General features: G+C 40.6%; 2 protein-coding genes across 8 annotated transcripts in view; both read right to left on the bottom strand.

Annotated features, from left to right (window-relative positions):
* ncoa2 (nuclear receptor coactivator 2) overlaps positions 1-6,862 on the bottom strand; it is a 57,583-nt gene extending 50,721 nt beyond the window's left edge. For 2 of the 6 annotated variants that reach the window (XM_034862726.1, XM_034862727.1), the window contains exon 1: positions 6,554-6,860. The gene's annotated coding sequence lies outside the window, so the exon portion shown is untranslated. Of the gene's footprint in view, positions 1-5,982; positions 6,226-6,553 lie in introns of those variants that run through there. The other 4 variants (XM_034862729.1, XM_034862724.1, XM_034862730.1 and 1 more) reach the window with 4 other exon arrangements.
* Positions 6,863-8,088: 1,226 nt separating this feature from the next.
* Positions 8,089-14,791, bottom strand: tram1 (translocation associated membrane protein 1). 2 transcript variants are annotated; one of them, XM_034862733.1, is made up of 12 exons: positions 14,487-14,791; positions 12,939-13,002; positions 11,745-11,863; positions 11,544-11,660; positions 11,400-11,458; positions 11,148-11,232; positions 10,867-10,937; positions 10,595-10,699; positions 10,357-10,500; positions 9,739-9,890; positions 9,433-9,552; positions 8,090-9,361 (listed from the first exon to the last, which is right to left on the bottom strand). In XM_034862733.1, the coding sequence occupies exons 1-11, from the start codon at positions 14,610-14,612 to the stop codon at positions 9,482-9,484; spliced, it is 1,113 nt and encodes a 370-aa protein (XP_034718624.1). In that variant the 5' UTR covers positions 14,613-14,791; the 3' UTR covers positions 8,090-9,361; positions 9,433-9,481. The 2 variants fall into 2 exon arrangements, with proteins under 2 accessions (XP_034718623.1, XP_034718624.1); XM_034862732.1 differs by having other exon boundaries at positions 8,089-9,552.
* Between the last annotated feature and the right edge of the window lie 366 nt (positions 14,792-15,157).

Below are 15,157 nucleotides of genomic sequence, written 5' to 3'. Positions count from 1 at the left end.
GATCTTTTCTAATGTGAACCATTCTTTGTTGAACTTTAATTCTTTACAAAACACCACAGCAAGTAAGTGCTGTGACTAATGTTACTCTTCCGAAGTGGTTTTGGAGAGGGAAATTAGGTAGAAATAGACTAGCATGACACCATTTTATTCATTTAATCCTATCAATCCAGGCTATATTGTATGACAGTGACTGCATGTTGCTTCCACTAAATTTGAAGTTATGGTCGACTAGCGGGGCCTGCTCGTTAGTTTGACAAATTGATCAGACCTGCACGTCACACACACCAGCAACAAACTCTGTGTATCAAATGGTGTTTTTCCACTGCTGGTAACAACTCGACTTGCCTCGTCTCAATTTATCGCACTCTGCGTCCGTTTTCCATTGCAGATTGAGTAACGCCTCAGCGTAGATGGTCACCATAGCTACGCGTGATGATGGAATTTTCAACGCGACTCACAACAGCACGTTGGCTACTTGCCACAGCCAGAAGAATTGTTTTGTTTCAAAAGAAGATGAAGGAAGCAGCAAAAATCACAGCTGAAAAAAAACAAATTAAACCGGGGGTTTGGGAATTCCTACGGAGTTCAGACGTTGACATGACTATTGTTCGCCGACACAAAAGGGTAAGTTAAGTTTCCTGGTAACGTTAGCGAACATTTGCATGTGTTAAGGGTCACAGTTAGTATTTAATAAAGTACATGAACTTTAGCAACCATGCTTACACACCAAAACATGTATGCTGTGTACTGTTTGTGTTTCAGAGCATTAATGCTTTGCAAAAATCGCCGTCGCAGACCGTCTGGTGGGGGTAATTCGATGTAAGACTGGTGAAATCTCTGGTTGGAGAGACTTATGACAACGACTGGGATGCATCTGGGACAGCAGAGCCGGTGGTGACACTGTCACAGGGTGCAGAGGAAGAAGACCGGGATGGTTTCATATGCTACTTGAAAAACTAAATAAAAACTTTTCTTTGATATAGTGTCTTGTTTTTTTTAAAGTAACAGTGTGCAATATTGAAAACAACATGCTAAAGCCCCTTACAGCACTTAAGATTGAACAGTTGAAAAGTGAGAATAGTGCAGAGAGTAGATAATCTATCGTTTTTTTTTTTAAAGGTTGCGTTTGTTCTGGACACACACTCAGCACTCTTGTTTGCTGAAAACGCAGGGATCCGACCAACCAGCAGTCTGCAGGTTTCACCTTTTGGTATCGCCTCAGCTCGCTTGGAATCTTGACTTAAGTAGTACTAAAAAATATAAAAATAAAAGAACCTGGTAGCAGGTCCCAGGGAATTTTTTTCGTAATGGAAAACCAAAAAAGGCGAGTGGAGTTGAGGCGAGTAGCGTAGATACAATGCAGTGGAAAAATGCCATGAGAACAATTAAATCACTGGAAATGACGTTAGATCAGACACAGACTTCTGTAGGGATTAGTGTTATGTTTCCAGTGGCGCAGCTCCAAACCATATTGTTAGTTGGGACAGACGAACCCCTTGTTTCTTTAGGCTACCTGTATTAGCTTTAGCCTGGCAGGTAGCAGCATTCTGCGTGGGAAATGTCAGGGAGACATTGTGATTATGTTGCATGAATCAGGTGATTTAGTTTGTATATGCAGCAAACATAAAAACACGGAATACTGTAGCTTCACTGACTACCCATCGAAAACTATGCGCATTACTGTGTCAGCGGCAGTTGCTGCCTACGGTACTTTTCTACACACGAAGAGCCTCGCGTCCTTCAACAAACCCCGTTGGACTAAAGTCACACATACACATGCTCACATGACAACCGTCTTAAAAGGCGAAGGGTCGGAGGGTAATAATCATGTAAAAGGAGAACGGTGAAAGTTTACTTTTCTATCAAGCAGCAAAAAAGCCAACATAGCAACGTCCTGCAATGTGACTATTGCGCATGCGCACATTGCGATGTCGATGCTAAAACACAATAGCATTCAGCCCTATCCAAGATGATTGTTTTTAAAGAAATGCAAACAACTTAGAATGTTTTTCCCCTAACCTAGAATGTATCTGTGGTGTAGCCAGACCTTACTACACAGCACCGTGGAGATAGGTCTGGCAGCCAGACAAGCTTATATCTGACAGCGCTTCTCTTCATTGTTAAATAGGCGATTCTTCAATGACATGCACTGTAGTGTACTTGGATAATTTCAGTTCTACACTTGCACCAAAAAAGATCCTGTACAGGCTGCTTTTAACGAGACAGGACCTACTCTTAGCATAGATAGATGGCCTATTTGAGTTCAGCTAAAAAACACAATGAAAACATGCCTTGAAGCAGAGAGGGAGTAAATACTCCAGCTCCTCCTCTTCCATGTCAAAGCCCTCTCAGCTTTCCATCAAACATCTCTGCCTCGCTGTTGACGTCTCCTCTGCCCCCCCCATCTCCCTTCGCTGTAAAATCCTAGCCATTTCCCCACAACTCATCCCTCTCGCCCACCCAGGACCTGTCACACTGCTGTTTCCATGACAACACAATAGCAGAGACAGCAGGGTGAGATGCTCAGTGAGACAAGGCAAATAGATACCAGGGGAGCAGTGATTCATGTCAGGAATACACTGTGGCCCTTATACATCATGTGATAAACAGATATGTTATCTGTTTAGTTGTAGCAGAACAGATTACAACTAAAGCTGACCAGAAGCTACATAGTTTCTTGCATTTGTTTGTCATCTTGTCACACAGCCAAAGTCTACGTTCAAGTTTGGTCTAAATAATTTGAGGTTACTTCCTAAATAAATAAAAAAATGTAAAGACAGGAAAGTGCTTAAAATTACAGTGTTCTTTAACTGTTCTGGTCAAAGAATTCATCTCTAAAAGCAACGCAACCCTCGTATGTTTGCCTAAAAATTTGGTCTCTTTAGTGGAATTTACAGATTTAAGCAAGGGCAGTAATACTTTGCAAAATTCAGCCTAGATTGCTGCCAGGGCTGGATTCTGTCACTTGACACCCTTTTTAAAAAGGAGCCCAGGACAACACATTAAAGAGTCTGTGTAGGATAGACGGGTATGGGGTTGTTCAGGAGCTGTATGTACTTAGCAGCAGAGGCAGGGATGTCATTTACCAAATGAGTAAACATAATGTTGTTAGCAAACAGAAGTGTGTGGAAACAAGAGGCACAGAGTAGTTGACTAGTAAAACGGGATATGTTTAAAAAAGGGATTCAGGCCTATGTCATAATTTAAACAAAAGTGTTTCTTAGATTGATTAGGTGTCATACTTTATCACATTTATCCCTAACACAATATCAAGACTTCTCCAACATGGCCCATCTTAGAAAGAGATTTGAATTAATTAAATAAGTCAAGTCAATTAGTTATGCAAATATTTGAATTAAGATCCCAAATAATGAGATTAGGACAGCAATTAATGATTTTTTTTCTGTTGCTGATAAATTTGATGACATATTCCAATTGCTTGTTTTGGCCAACCAACAGTCCAAGCTACAAATACATTTATTTTAATTGTATTTGGCATTTGTGCTTCAAATGTGACATAAGCACAGCGTCAGAAATTAAGGGGGGCAAAGGGCAAAAATGTAATAATATGCCATAAACTGGCACCTGAAATTCAAAAAAGAATGTTTGTTGTTAGTTTAGGCCAATATCCTAAATTAAGCAATCATTTTAATTACATTCAAATAATTTTGTTGCCATTTCGATCGTTAACATACATTCACAAAAACAGCACTGTTACATACATGCAATAATAATAATAATAATAATAATAGCAGTAGTTTAACCTAAAATAGGTTAAGTTGATAAGATAAGTTGTATGCCCTAGTAACAAAATAATTCTCACTACAGCCTTCCCCCAAAAAGGAAATTACATGAAGTTTGAAAAACAGGTTTTTATACTATTTGTAACTTACAAACAACCTCTGCTGTCACTATTTTCCCAGGTTTTGTTTAGACTATCATTTGTGCTTAAAACCAAAAAAAATAATCAGTTTTTAGTTGTGGAGACTGTCTCATACATACAAGAAACTAATTTAATGTAACATAGTGAGGCTACAGTACAAAAAGAAAAAAACTTATTAGTGGACTATCATGTTAGGCTTACAGTGACAGACAACCCAAGAACTGGCACTGAAGCTACAGAACAAGGGTCAAATGATTACGGTATCACTCAGGTGACGCAAGTCTATCACAGGGCAAAAGTCATTGATTGCAAGATGAGAGGCTTGTCTCCAAGTGCACAGAAAAATACTGCTTTGTTTTACAGAATTATGAACACACATTGAACATGGGGTAGGCAACCAAAAAGAACTAAACAACAATATAAAATGATGGGTTTGTGTAAAGAAAATTACAGAGGGTGAGTGAAGCCCAGACTGAGAGAAAACAACTAGTAGCAAGCAAGAGATGGATGTAGAGAATGTTTCCGAACCATGTGACAAGCTGAGCATTACTGTCACACACCTGTTGCTATACTGTAGCTTTAGTTATGTGTTCAGGCAGAGAATTACTTCTAGGTAACACCCATTACACTAACTATGCCATGTTCGAGTGAGAAAACCTCCAACCAGCTATCCTTTTATAAACATTAACATACATGCATACACACTCGCGTGAATTCCCAAACTGTCATCCAAACAGTCTTATCACACTATTAAGTCGAAAAGACATAGAACCAATTTTTCAGTGTACAATGCAAAGGCAAAAGCCCGGTTACATGATTCTTATCGCAAACAAGTACACGTCAGCCTTAACTACAACATACAACACAAGCAATATTATGTAGGAATGTGTGCTTCCATCTGTACAGGACTGCATTTGTCACAGGCATTATATGCATGCTCTGTGTCCTCACTGATCTAACACACACACTCAAAATCTAAATCTGGTCAGCTGTAGAAGAAATTGTACTTCTTAACTTGTGCTGTCTTCTACGGAGAAACTATTTGAGCCAATATCCACCAAACAAACATACTTGTAGAGAGTGAGTTCTGTTTAACTGCAATTGGCAAAGTCAACAACTTCAGGCACAATGCCTCATAGATAATATGCTCGGGCTGACAGGAGGAGTACGATTAATGTGGTTAACAGACAACACATGCATGCAGGTGAAAGGAATGCACACAAATATTGATGTTTGATATTTAATGGGCTGTTAATGTAAAATCTGAACCACATTCCATTATTGTTTATTTTTAACTCATTGATAATTTATTTTGCATAAGACTACCTGTAATGTTGAAATCCATCACATCTCCACAGAAGCACTAAAGTTGCATTCAAACCGCAACTGTACAACATGCCATGTTAAAATCTCACATCTGTGATGTGAAACGAGTAATGTGCACCATCAGGTGGGCACAGTGAAGTAACAGAAACTGCTCAACTGGTTCCACAAGATGCGTTCCTCCAGCATTACTGAGGAATGTTGACAATCACTGAAATGGCACGAGCTGTCTGCCTGTATAGTCCTGAATCAGTCAAGCAGGGGAGCCCTTAAAATGAGTGCATTGCTCTCTCAACACAGGCACAACAACACAAATACTGCATCTTTAGAACATCTTGTGTATTGAATTACAGATCCTGCCTCTATTTACATATCCACAATGAAGCCTACGTGAATGCCTGTTAAATGTGTTGCCACCTGATGGTGTGAAACATAATTATAGGTTTATGACGTTTTTGGAAAGCAGTATCACAACAAACTGCACGCACTATTTTCTTCTTCCAATTTCGATCGTAGAGCGACAGTCTGGGTATATGGTGTGTAACGTTTGCGAAGTCCATGGATACCTTTTTTGAACACTTTTGTCAAAGGTTTTAGAAGCTGTTGGTTTAAGAGGCAAAGTGCTCACATTATAGCTTGGCTGCTAACTAGCTAAGTAGTAGAAGCACATCGAGAATGCATAGTAACGTCAGTCAAACACAAGAGAAACAGTAGTTCAGCAAAAATTGAGAATGGTCCCTTTACCCTGAACAAATGCAGAAATTTCGTCAACTCACCTAACGTAGCAAGTAGAACCGAGGCATGAATAATACTGCAACCAACAAGGTTAACCGCCCGCTCAAACACATGGTGGAGAGAACTGTCCGGACTGACTCGTATATTCTGACAACGACGTTGAACTAGCCATACTAGCCTGCAGCTAAACAGTTAGCATGCTAACTACGTTCCTGCTGTAACGTTACTGACGAACTTCGTCCGGTCACACGCTCACTCAGCACAAAAAACAATGACATATGAAAGTATTGTGCACGCTACATTTTACTTTACATCCAAGGTATTTGTGGCTACCACAACTCAACATTAAACATCTGACATAACATTGCAATAACTCGCTTGCGAGCTCGTTGTCTGAGCCTTCTAATTGAGTTTGCTGCAGAAAACACTATTGAGACAGGCAGCGGGCTTAGCCAAGAAGCTAACGCTTGCTAATAAGCTAACGCCGAAGCGAGAGCCTGTGCCAGACAGACACACAACCGAGATTGAAGACCTCGCATTGGATAATGGATTTCACAACGAAAACACAACGTCCCGTCTCAACAAGAAGCGCCAGCACATGTGTCTACTTACGATGTAATACTTTCGGCTGTGTCCTCGTTGTTAAATTCCGTTTATCAGGCGCCACTCTGACCTTCGCGGTAGTGAAACAACATTTCTGCTGGCTAACTGTGCCGCCATGTTACTCCTGCTGTGCAAACCAATGCTTGAGTGTTTATCTGGCTGGTAGCTGCTATCCTCCCCCACACCAAACCACATCACGGGGCTCCAGCAGTATCAACCTATGGTATCAACTCAGTACCGCCAGGGTTCGTAAGCAACCCAACGGCGATTTACTGGTTAGGATGACACGATAATACTTGATTTTTGAACAGCATACATTTGCTGACATTCTGACAACCCCTGACAGATACTTCAAAAACACAACCGTGTCACGACTGTCAGTAGGGGACGTTAATGTAATGTTTAAAAGGGACTATGGAACTATATGCCTGTAATATATGTAACAATACATTTACAACAGTGAATACTGCTTACTAACGTGTGTACGGTCATAAAGCTGCATGTCAACCTATACAATTATTTGTGTAAGCCCTGTGGCGCAAATAAAAAGGCTGGTAAAAGAAAGATAACGTTGGTTGAAGTTTCCTTTAAACACATAGACAAAAGTTAAATTTCAACCTAACCAAGTTCATTTTAAGAAGCTTTATCTGACACTACACAGGGATGAGGAAAATGTGCAACAGCGGCTTAGAGTTTTTCAACAAACAACACCATTTTGTTTGCCATTTTATGAAATTAACATAATGTATTAAAATACAAACGGCAAGCTAACATGACACGCTTTAGAAATGTTACAAATAAGCGTGTCCTACTTATTTAGCTACCTTGGTTAACTGTGTGGTCATGGATCAATGCAGGCAGGCGTTTTCTCTAATTTAAACAAACACGTGCAACACTGCCACCAAGTGGCGGATAGCTAAAATATCAAAAGGGTGGTACATGTTTTCATGAAACCGAGTACTGGACAGAACAGAAACTCCATGCAGACACATTCAACCACAAACCATTTGTGTAGGTTTTTCTCGCAGTTGCTCCGTCTTATAATTACTACACATCCCCTCTGTTATCTCCTTAGGCAAATGGTAAAACGTGTAGGCTACAACGAATGCTAATAAGTCTGTGCACATAACATCCATTGCATGCCTGTTCGTCATGGAAGAGGGATGCAGTCTCTGTTGCTCCTCATTAGATTTCCTCCATTCTTTCCCCGGTAAAGGTTTTTCCTTATCCGAATCAAGGTACTGAGTATAGAGGGTAACAAATGCTCTACATATTGAAAAGCCCCCTTGAGGCAAATGTGTGATACTGGGTTAAGTGAAAGCAAAAACAATTCTGGTTCTTTATCAATAAAACAATTTATTTCTTTGTAGCATAGATAAACCATAAGGAAAAGTTGAGAAACCAACATACACTGCTGATATACAGCCAGAGGCAACCATGAATTGCTCCTGTGTACCTATGGTAGTTAATGGGTTTATTCTTTAGAATTAGCCAGTGTTACCTAGGAGATTAATTCTTACAATACAGTTGACTGCACTCCATAGCTTTGTAAATTCATTTTACAGCATGTAAGTGAAAGGCATACATCAACAGTCAACCAAGCTCATTTGGCACGATCTGTGGGTAGGGGGGAAAACAGTCAAACAAAATATATATATATTTTTTTAATTCCCAGTCCATGCTTTAACAACAAATCATTCTAGAGGACATTTTTTAAAGGTAAGCAATAATATGCAAGGCAAAACAAATAAACCCGAGTAAACCCAGTCCACTTAAACAGCAAATGGTTAGGGACCATACAAGACAGTGATTCAATCAAACTCACTAAAGGGATGTTTTGCTGGATTTTCCTCTCCATTTCTTATAAATTTCTCATCACTCAAAACTAAAACGCAGTCTGCTCATTCAATGAGTGTTATGGGCAAAACTGCTCAAAATTTGGTATCATTTTATGGCAATGAATCTGTTCTGTATTGATTACAAATCTGCTTTAAACTCATAATTAAGCGCTACATCAGGTTACTACGTTTTTGCTGGCAGCTTTGCACAATACTGAAACGTGAATCTACTTACAGTATTACAGGGTGATGTCTCCTGTTTTCCTTGGTTGCTTTAATACACTGTTCCCTACTCTACCTACGAGTGAAAACTTGCTACTCCACTTTCCATCTTAAGGTGTCTGTTGGCCATTGACATGGCAAAAACGTAACAATGTTTTGCTGACTGAGTTTGAAAAGTCTGTGGTGTGAACCCAGAGATTATACCAAGACGGTATGCAACCTTCGCTGACAGAAAATTAAGAGGTATAAGGAAATGTATAAACTCCATATAATGTTTACAAATATCCCTAAAAGGAGGAGGGACAGGAGTCAGTGGCAAAGAAGAGGAGTTCGACTAGCACTTATAAATACAAGGAAAAAAGGAAAATAAATCACAAGCTGTAATAACCCCTATTTAGGTAAAAGCGTGGAATGACCTGATTCAAGAAAACAAACACTGATGTCAGCATTCCTGAATTTTTTAAATTACACATCATGTACAAAACAATCTGTATCAATAGGCACTTCTTAAATAAGGTCTTTTTTCATAGTTTATTTAGTAATTTCTTTTCTTTTTTCGTTTGAAATGGCACAGCGGAGCACTGATTTTTTTTCTTTTTTAAATCAAGGCGTGCTGGACGACTGGCTACAAGCAAAGCTATATGCATTCTGACCCTTGAAGTCCAGCTGGGAAGTCAGTCCTGTGGGAACTGAAAATGGTGGTCAAGGAGCTGGAGGGACTGATGGCTGGATACAGCCGCGGAGGTATGGGGGGGGGGGGGGGGGGGGGGGGGGGGGGGGGGGGGGGGGGGGGGGGGGGGGGGGGGGGGGGGGGGGGGGGGGGGGGGGAGATGGTTCTTTGAGAAGGAGGCAATAGAGGGCGCAGAAGGGAATGTATTTATGATGACTTCTCTTTTTTTGCTCTTGGAGAATCGGCTCCATGGGAGTTCACTCCATTTACTCCATTGGCTAAAAACAAAGGACACATCCACATTTGATTAATTCATTATGTTAAGTATATGTAAGCATGAAGATTACAGACATACTGAGAATAAATGCATGTATTGATTGATATTTATCTTATTGCTAGGGGAAATGTCCAGTACTCATTCATAATTAAGTACATGCGCCGTATACTTTGTGCCCGTTGCTCACCTTTGTCTTTCTTTGATTTGCTCTTGGAAGGAACTTGTTTCTTCTTCAAGGTTTGAGTTTGGGCATGCTCTCTCCACCGGCGTAGCTGGAAGTTGATAAATTTCCACATCATGAAGGCCTGAGTGAGGCAGATGGCAGCCAGGACAGTTATCCTAATAAAAAATTGGAAACGTTCAGTAAATCAAAAGGTTAATAAAGATGTGTGTTGTGAGGTTGTGCGTGTGTGTGCGTGTAAAGATAGCAATGGTGATTGAAAACGTAGTTAGAGCAACAGAGGAAGAATTCTCTCACTTGGCTTTGCTTGTACTCAACACAAGATGTATTAAGGTTGCATTTCATTCTGGTGGTGTTGGTGAACAGCTCTCTTCCTTTTTTACAATATAGCCCTTCCTGTATGACTGTTAAACCTCAGTACTCAACAGTGACCATAGAAATGAGCTCTTGCTCCTTTTTTCTAAGTGGCCAACTCTAATAACGCTAAAGATATATTTCAGAGAGCATTTTTTGTATGGCTTGATAAATGTTAAATTTGAAAAGACTGTTGAATCCAGTGACTAGTTTTGAAAAATATCATTTTAGGATTAAGTAGTCTTGTTTTTTCTTCTCAGACTCACTTACCGAACAAAAATAACATTAAAGTTTCCTGCAGCCAAATCAAATCCTTGATTCTCAGATGTGGCAAGGCCAAAGCCCACGGTGAGGACGGACAAAGACAGGGTGAGCAGCCGCCCAAGGACAAACAAGACGGCCCATATGGTGAAACTGGAAGACAAGAGGAGGGTTTTTATACCATTGGTAATTCTTAATTGTTGGAATTTCACAGACAAATCACCCCATTCTGAACACGAGAACTCACCCCGTTTGTCTCTTCTCGTTGCTGAAGTAGAGCAGGCGGGAAACGTGGAACAGGAACTCGACAAAGTAGTGCAACACCAGCAGGACCAGACCCAGACGGTTCAGACTGAAAGACACACGAGTCCCCTTTATACCAACAGACAGGACATGGGGGCACAACTCTGCCCCACAAACGTTTTGTTGTAGGGGCGGTGTACAAACACAGGAGAAATGCCATGTGTACCACACAATTACACACGTAATTTTAGGCTTTACAAAGTGGCAGTTACTTACTTTAGAATGTAGGCACCTGCAATGTGGACCAGGTACAGGAAGATGTACACAAGTTGGCGTGGAATATCCTCCTAAACAGTAAACACAAAGGATGGAAGGCCAAGAATGGTCAAAATATTTACTCTGCATAGTACATAAGCAGGGGCGAGTATGATTCTTTCTAACAATGAAACATAACCAAGGAAGTCAAACAGGAAGTAGCCACTGGGTCCCAACCGACAACCGCAGTATGTCAGACTATTCCAAAAACCACACACACATACGCGCACACACACACACACCTTTTTTGTCTTTTGAAAATACAGTTCAGGGAGAGCGTGTAACCAGTAGCCAAGCTGACAAATGAAGTAGAATTTCATCTGGAATCTGAAGGAAAAACAGGAGTTACAAAATTTGTAATTAACACTTAAAGCTCTTATACAATTACCAATGAAGTAACATTTTACAGCTATTCTTGTCTATTTAAACCACAAAGAAATAACAGACTATCTCTAAAATGCACATGTCCTCCACACACAAAATTACAAACTTACGACATCAGTGTATGGGGATAACCCTCCCACAGGGTGACTGGATTGGACAGGAGCTTTTCCTAAGAACAAAGACATTTAAATTACAATCATGGACCGTTTTGGGGCACATGTAAAGAAAGATGTCAGCTTCGCTACTGTACGTACAGAAAGCAGGATGCTTGCGCCCCAGCCGAAGGAGAATAAGTAGAAGGCACTGAGCTGGCCTGACTCATTGAACTTGCTGTGCTTGGTTTTGGAGAAGTGCTTCTTTCTGTTGATTTTCTGAAAAGATGAACAACAATACAACAAATTCAGAACTCCTTGTTGAGATTAAAGTCTGTGTAGTCAGGTTTGGGTCTCACTTACATCCAGCACATACTCCTGGATAATGGCATGCATGATGATGGCCACCAGCATGTAGAAGAAGGTTGTGGCCAAGTCCTTGATGCCATGGTGGAAGTGGTTCACGGCTGTCTCCTCTGGGCCTTCAGCAGCATGCACATAGGTCATACAGAGCCATCACAGTGAGCATGACATATTCTTTTCATACTTCTAAGGTGGAATGTGTTTTAATCATATACAAAAATTCCATTTGCCCACAGTTCATCCTTAACATGAACTGCCAAGCCAGTGATTCTGTGTTTAATAACCTTAATTCATGCGGTGTTAGCGTTAGTGACTCTAAAACGTGCAGTATTACAACACTTCGAAAACGCCAGAGACACCGATTGTCGCGCCACAGTTACTGTCACACACAGAGCCTCTTCTGTCTTTCTAATGTTACATATTATCCATACAGTCTCCAACCCAGTATCAGTAAAACCCTGAATAATGTGATGAGTTGCCGCACAGAAATAAGACAATACAGAAACACAGTTCCCAGCAAACTTGAGAAAAGCCTGTTCGGCACTGATGTGTTTATGGTTTATGCAACCACGTAACAAAATCAGTCCAGTTATTTGTAAAAGTCCGCACAGCGAAAGGAAAAAAATACAGTGGCGATATTGAATTAGTTTCCCTACAAAGAGATTTAGGCGCTGCATGTTATTTGTCTAATTAGATACATGCTGTAAATGAGTTACAGAGCTCGGTACGAGGTAAGGTCTCTCAGATAAGAACTAAATCACCGACTGGCAGCCTGGAAAACTCCAACCTGTATGACAGAGTATAAATAAGCTCTGGGGTTGTACATTCCTTCAACAGTATCTAAAGTTGGCAAAGAATTCGACAACCTTGAAATGGCCAGGTCTGGAATTCAGAAGCCAATTTTACCCCTCAGCCCAAATTCACGAAGCACAACCTTGCCACAGGAGAACTTTTATAAATCAGGCGGACTAAATTTAGCTCCAAAAGGAAAAAAAAGGAGCTCTCAAATGGCTTTGTGTAAAGCCATGCAAGAACCGGTCTAGAATCCAAATGAGAGGCTTCCAGCAGGACAAATCTAAGAAAATACGGTATATGTCAAAACCCAAAACTTGGAGTATTCCTTTTAACACGTTATCTGATAACATCTGTTCTTACCATATAAGTCTAATTTCCTCAATTTAATCCTTTACTTACCATTTGTTGTTATGGTGACATTGTACTGGACAGTTATGAATAACACTGCAAACTTTGAGGTGACCTGTAGATAGACAGGAGAAAAAAACATGTTAGTCTGCACATGTGCACAAATACATATTTTACTGTAAAATCCAACAGGGTTACTTGTACACTAGAACTTGGAGCACTGCATTTGTATATCAAGGATTTCCATAAATACCAATAACAAAGTGACTGTAACTGTGACTCATGAATATTGAATTTAAAGTGTCACTGACTGTTTTATCTTAGCAACCTATTCTAGCAATTTTAGGAAAATAATACGCAAAGATCAGCCAAATATATGAGGCCATATGGGAATTAGTATGTAATATAACGGTGACAACAGCACAAATGTTATGAAGCAGTACCAACTCCCTCTGCAGAGGTGTTAAGAATAGAATAAAAAGAACATACAACTAGAACAATTACACGTGTACTCAGTATTAGGGGTATTATTACTGACGTGTTAAACATGATCCAACCAAGTAAATGTATAGCAGCGAATAGCTCCATCAACATAGCCAAATGTATAGGTGAAAATGGAAGGTTGCTTATTCCTCTTTCACAACAAAAGAACTACGTGGACAACACGCTGAAAATAAATACAAAGAAGTATTCACCTTTTAGATAAAATGTCATAAACAGCCATCCTTTTGAACATGTCCACGCTGCCATTACGATACAATATCCAGGTTGCAACAGCTGTTATTGAACAGGAATTTTACTTTGTAAAACCAAAACAGGAAGTAGTTAAAACTATTGCAAATTTTACACTAAGGGCGCTGCTTTTCACCGAAGATGAAACACGCTTGAAATGCAACATAAATCTGAGAGAAAGTAAACCAGCATGCAGCACAGACATGTATGAACGGGTCCCCGTTGTCAGCACGCAGCATCAAGTTCCATTTAAAACGCTGATTAGCTCCAAGGACAACTTTCACTTTGGGGCAGGCGAGTTTCTGTGATGACAGCCCTCTCAGTCGTTGTGTGATTGCCACGTAACACATCCACGCATAAACTAACCTAGTCGAGAGCGGTGGACAGCCAACGAGATTTATACAACGTTACAAGTCTGCAACATACTACGATGTTTCCATAAATAGTATTTCACATGAAAAACTTTGTTTTTTATTATGATCAAAAGGTGGGCCTGTAGACGAGTGTTTTGAAATATCGATTTCAACATTAGATGCAGCCAGATGGGCAGTTATAACTCTCGTGCCCACGTCGCTTTTAATAAAGACAAAAACATTTTTAATCTTCATGAAAACCTAATCCAAGGCTATCAGACTGGGTCGGCAATCTCGTTGACTAAATGCAAAAAACGAGGCCACCGTGCACAGAAAACTTTGGACAACGGGAGGAAGTAGTGTGAAGAACAGATCAGACAGCCATGTCACTTTCCAGGAGAACCGATGGGGAGTATTCGGCATCCTGTCCAGCAGTAGTCCGTCCACTCTGGCGGGGCGAGCGTCCCCGCATGACCCCCAACTGGAACCCATTCAACATGTGGACGGGACTTACCTCAAACATGAGCCCGAGAAGGAACACCATAGCAACACAGGAAACAATATCGGCATGGTTTTGGATGACAAACTCATGGCTCAGCACTGGCGGATTCTTGTTGTTTGTCTTTTTTCGGATCCCCATGTCGACACAATTCGGCTGAACTTTTGCTTCACGCAGCGCAGATGTGGTCGGTTTCTATCAGATAGTATTATTATCCTTGTGTACGAGAACGCTCCAAGATGCCTCCTGCTTCCTACAAGCGAAGGGCCAGGCAGCGATTGAATGGCGTGTCACTCTTCTGCTAGTGGGAGGGTCTAGGGAGAGAGCGCCGCTGCGCCTGACCAACGAGACTCTGTTACGCACAGGAGAGGGAAACAGCTGGGGTTCTCTATCGCTCCCTAGAGGTTAGGAGTAAGACTGTATCATAGTGTTAACATTGCACATGGATTTATTTCCCTTTTCTTACATCTGATATGTGATTCCCATTTATGGAGTTCCTGTTCCAACCTATTTTTATTCAGTCTCAAAAGGTCATAACAAAGTATCCACATTTGACAAACATTATAGTAGATTAAACATGGCAGTGTTACCAACAGTATCACATTGTGGGGAATACACTTGTACACTTTCTTGACAAGAGTTAGATGAGATAATCAATACCATTCTCAGATTTGTCTGTTTGGGGG

This window comes from Etheostoma cragini, chromosome 22 (genome assembly GCF_013103735.1).
Source record: "Etheostoma cragini isolate CJK2018 chromosome 22, CSU_Ecrag_1.0, whole genome shotgun sequence".
NCBI lineage: Eukaryota > Metazoa > Chordata > Actinopteri > Perciformes > Percidae > Etheostoma > Etheostoma cragini.
This window is presented reverse-complemented; position numbering and strand designations above follow the sequence as displayed.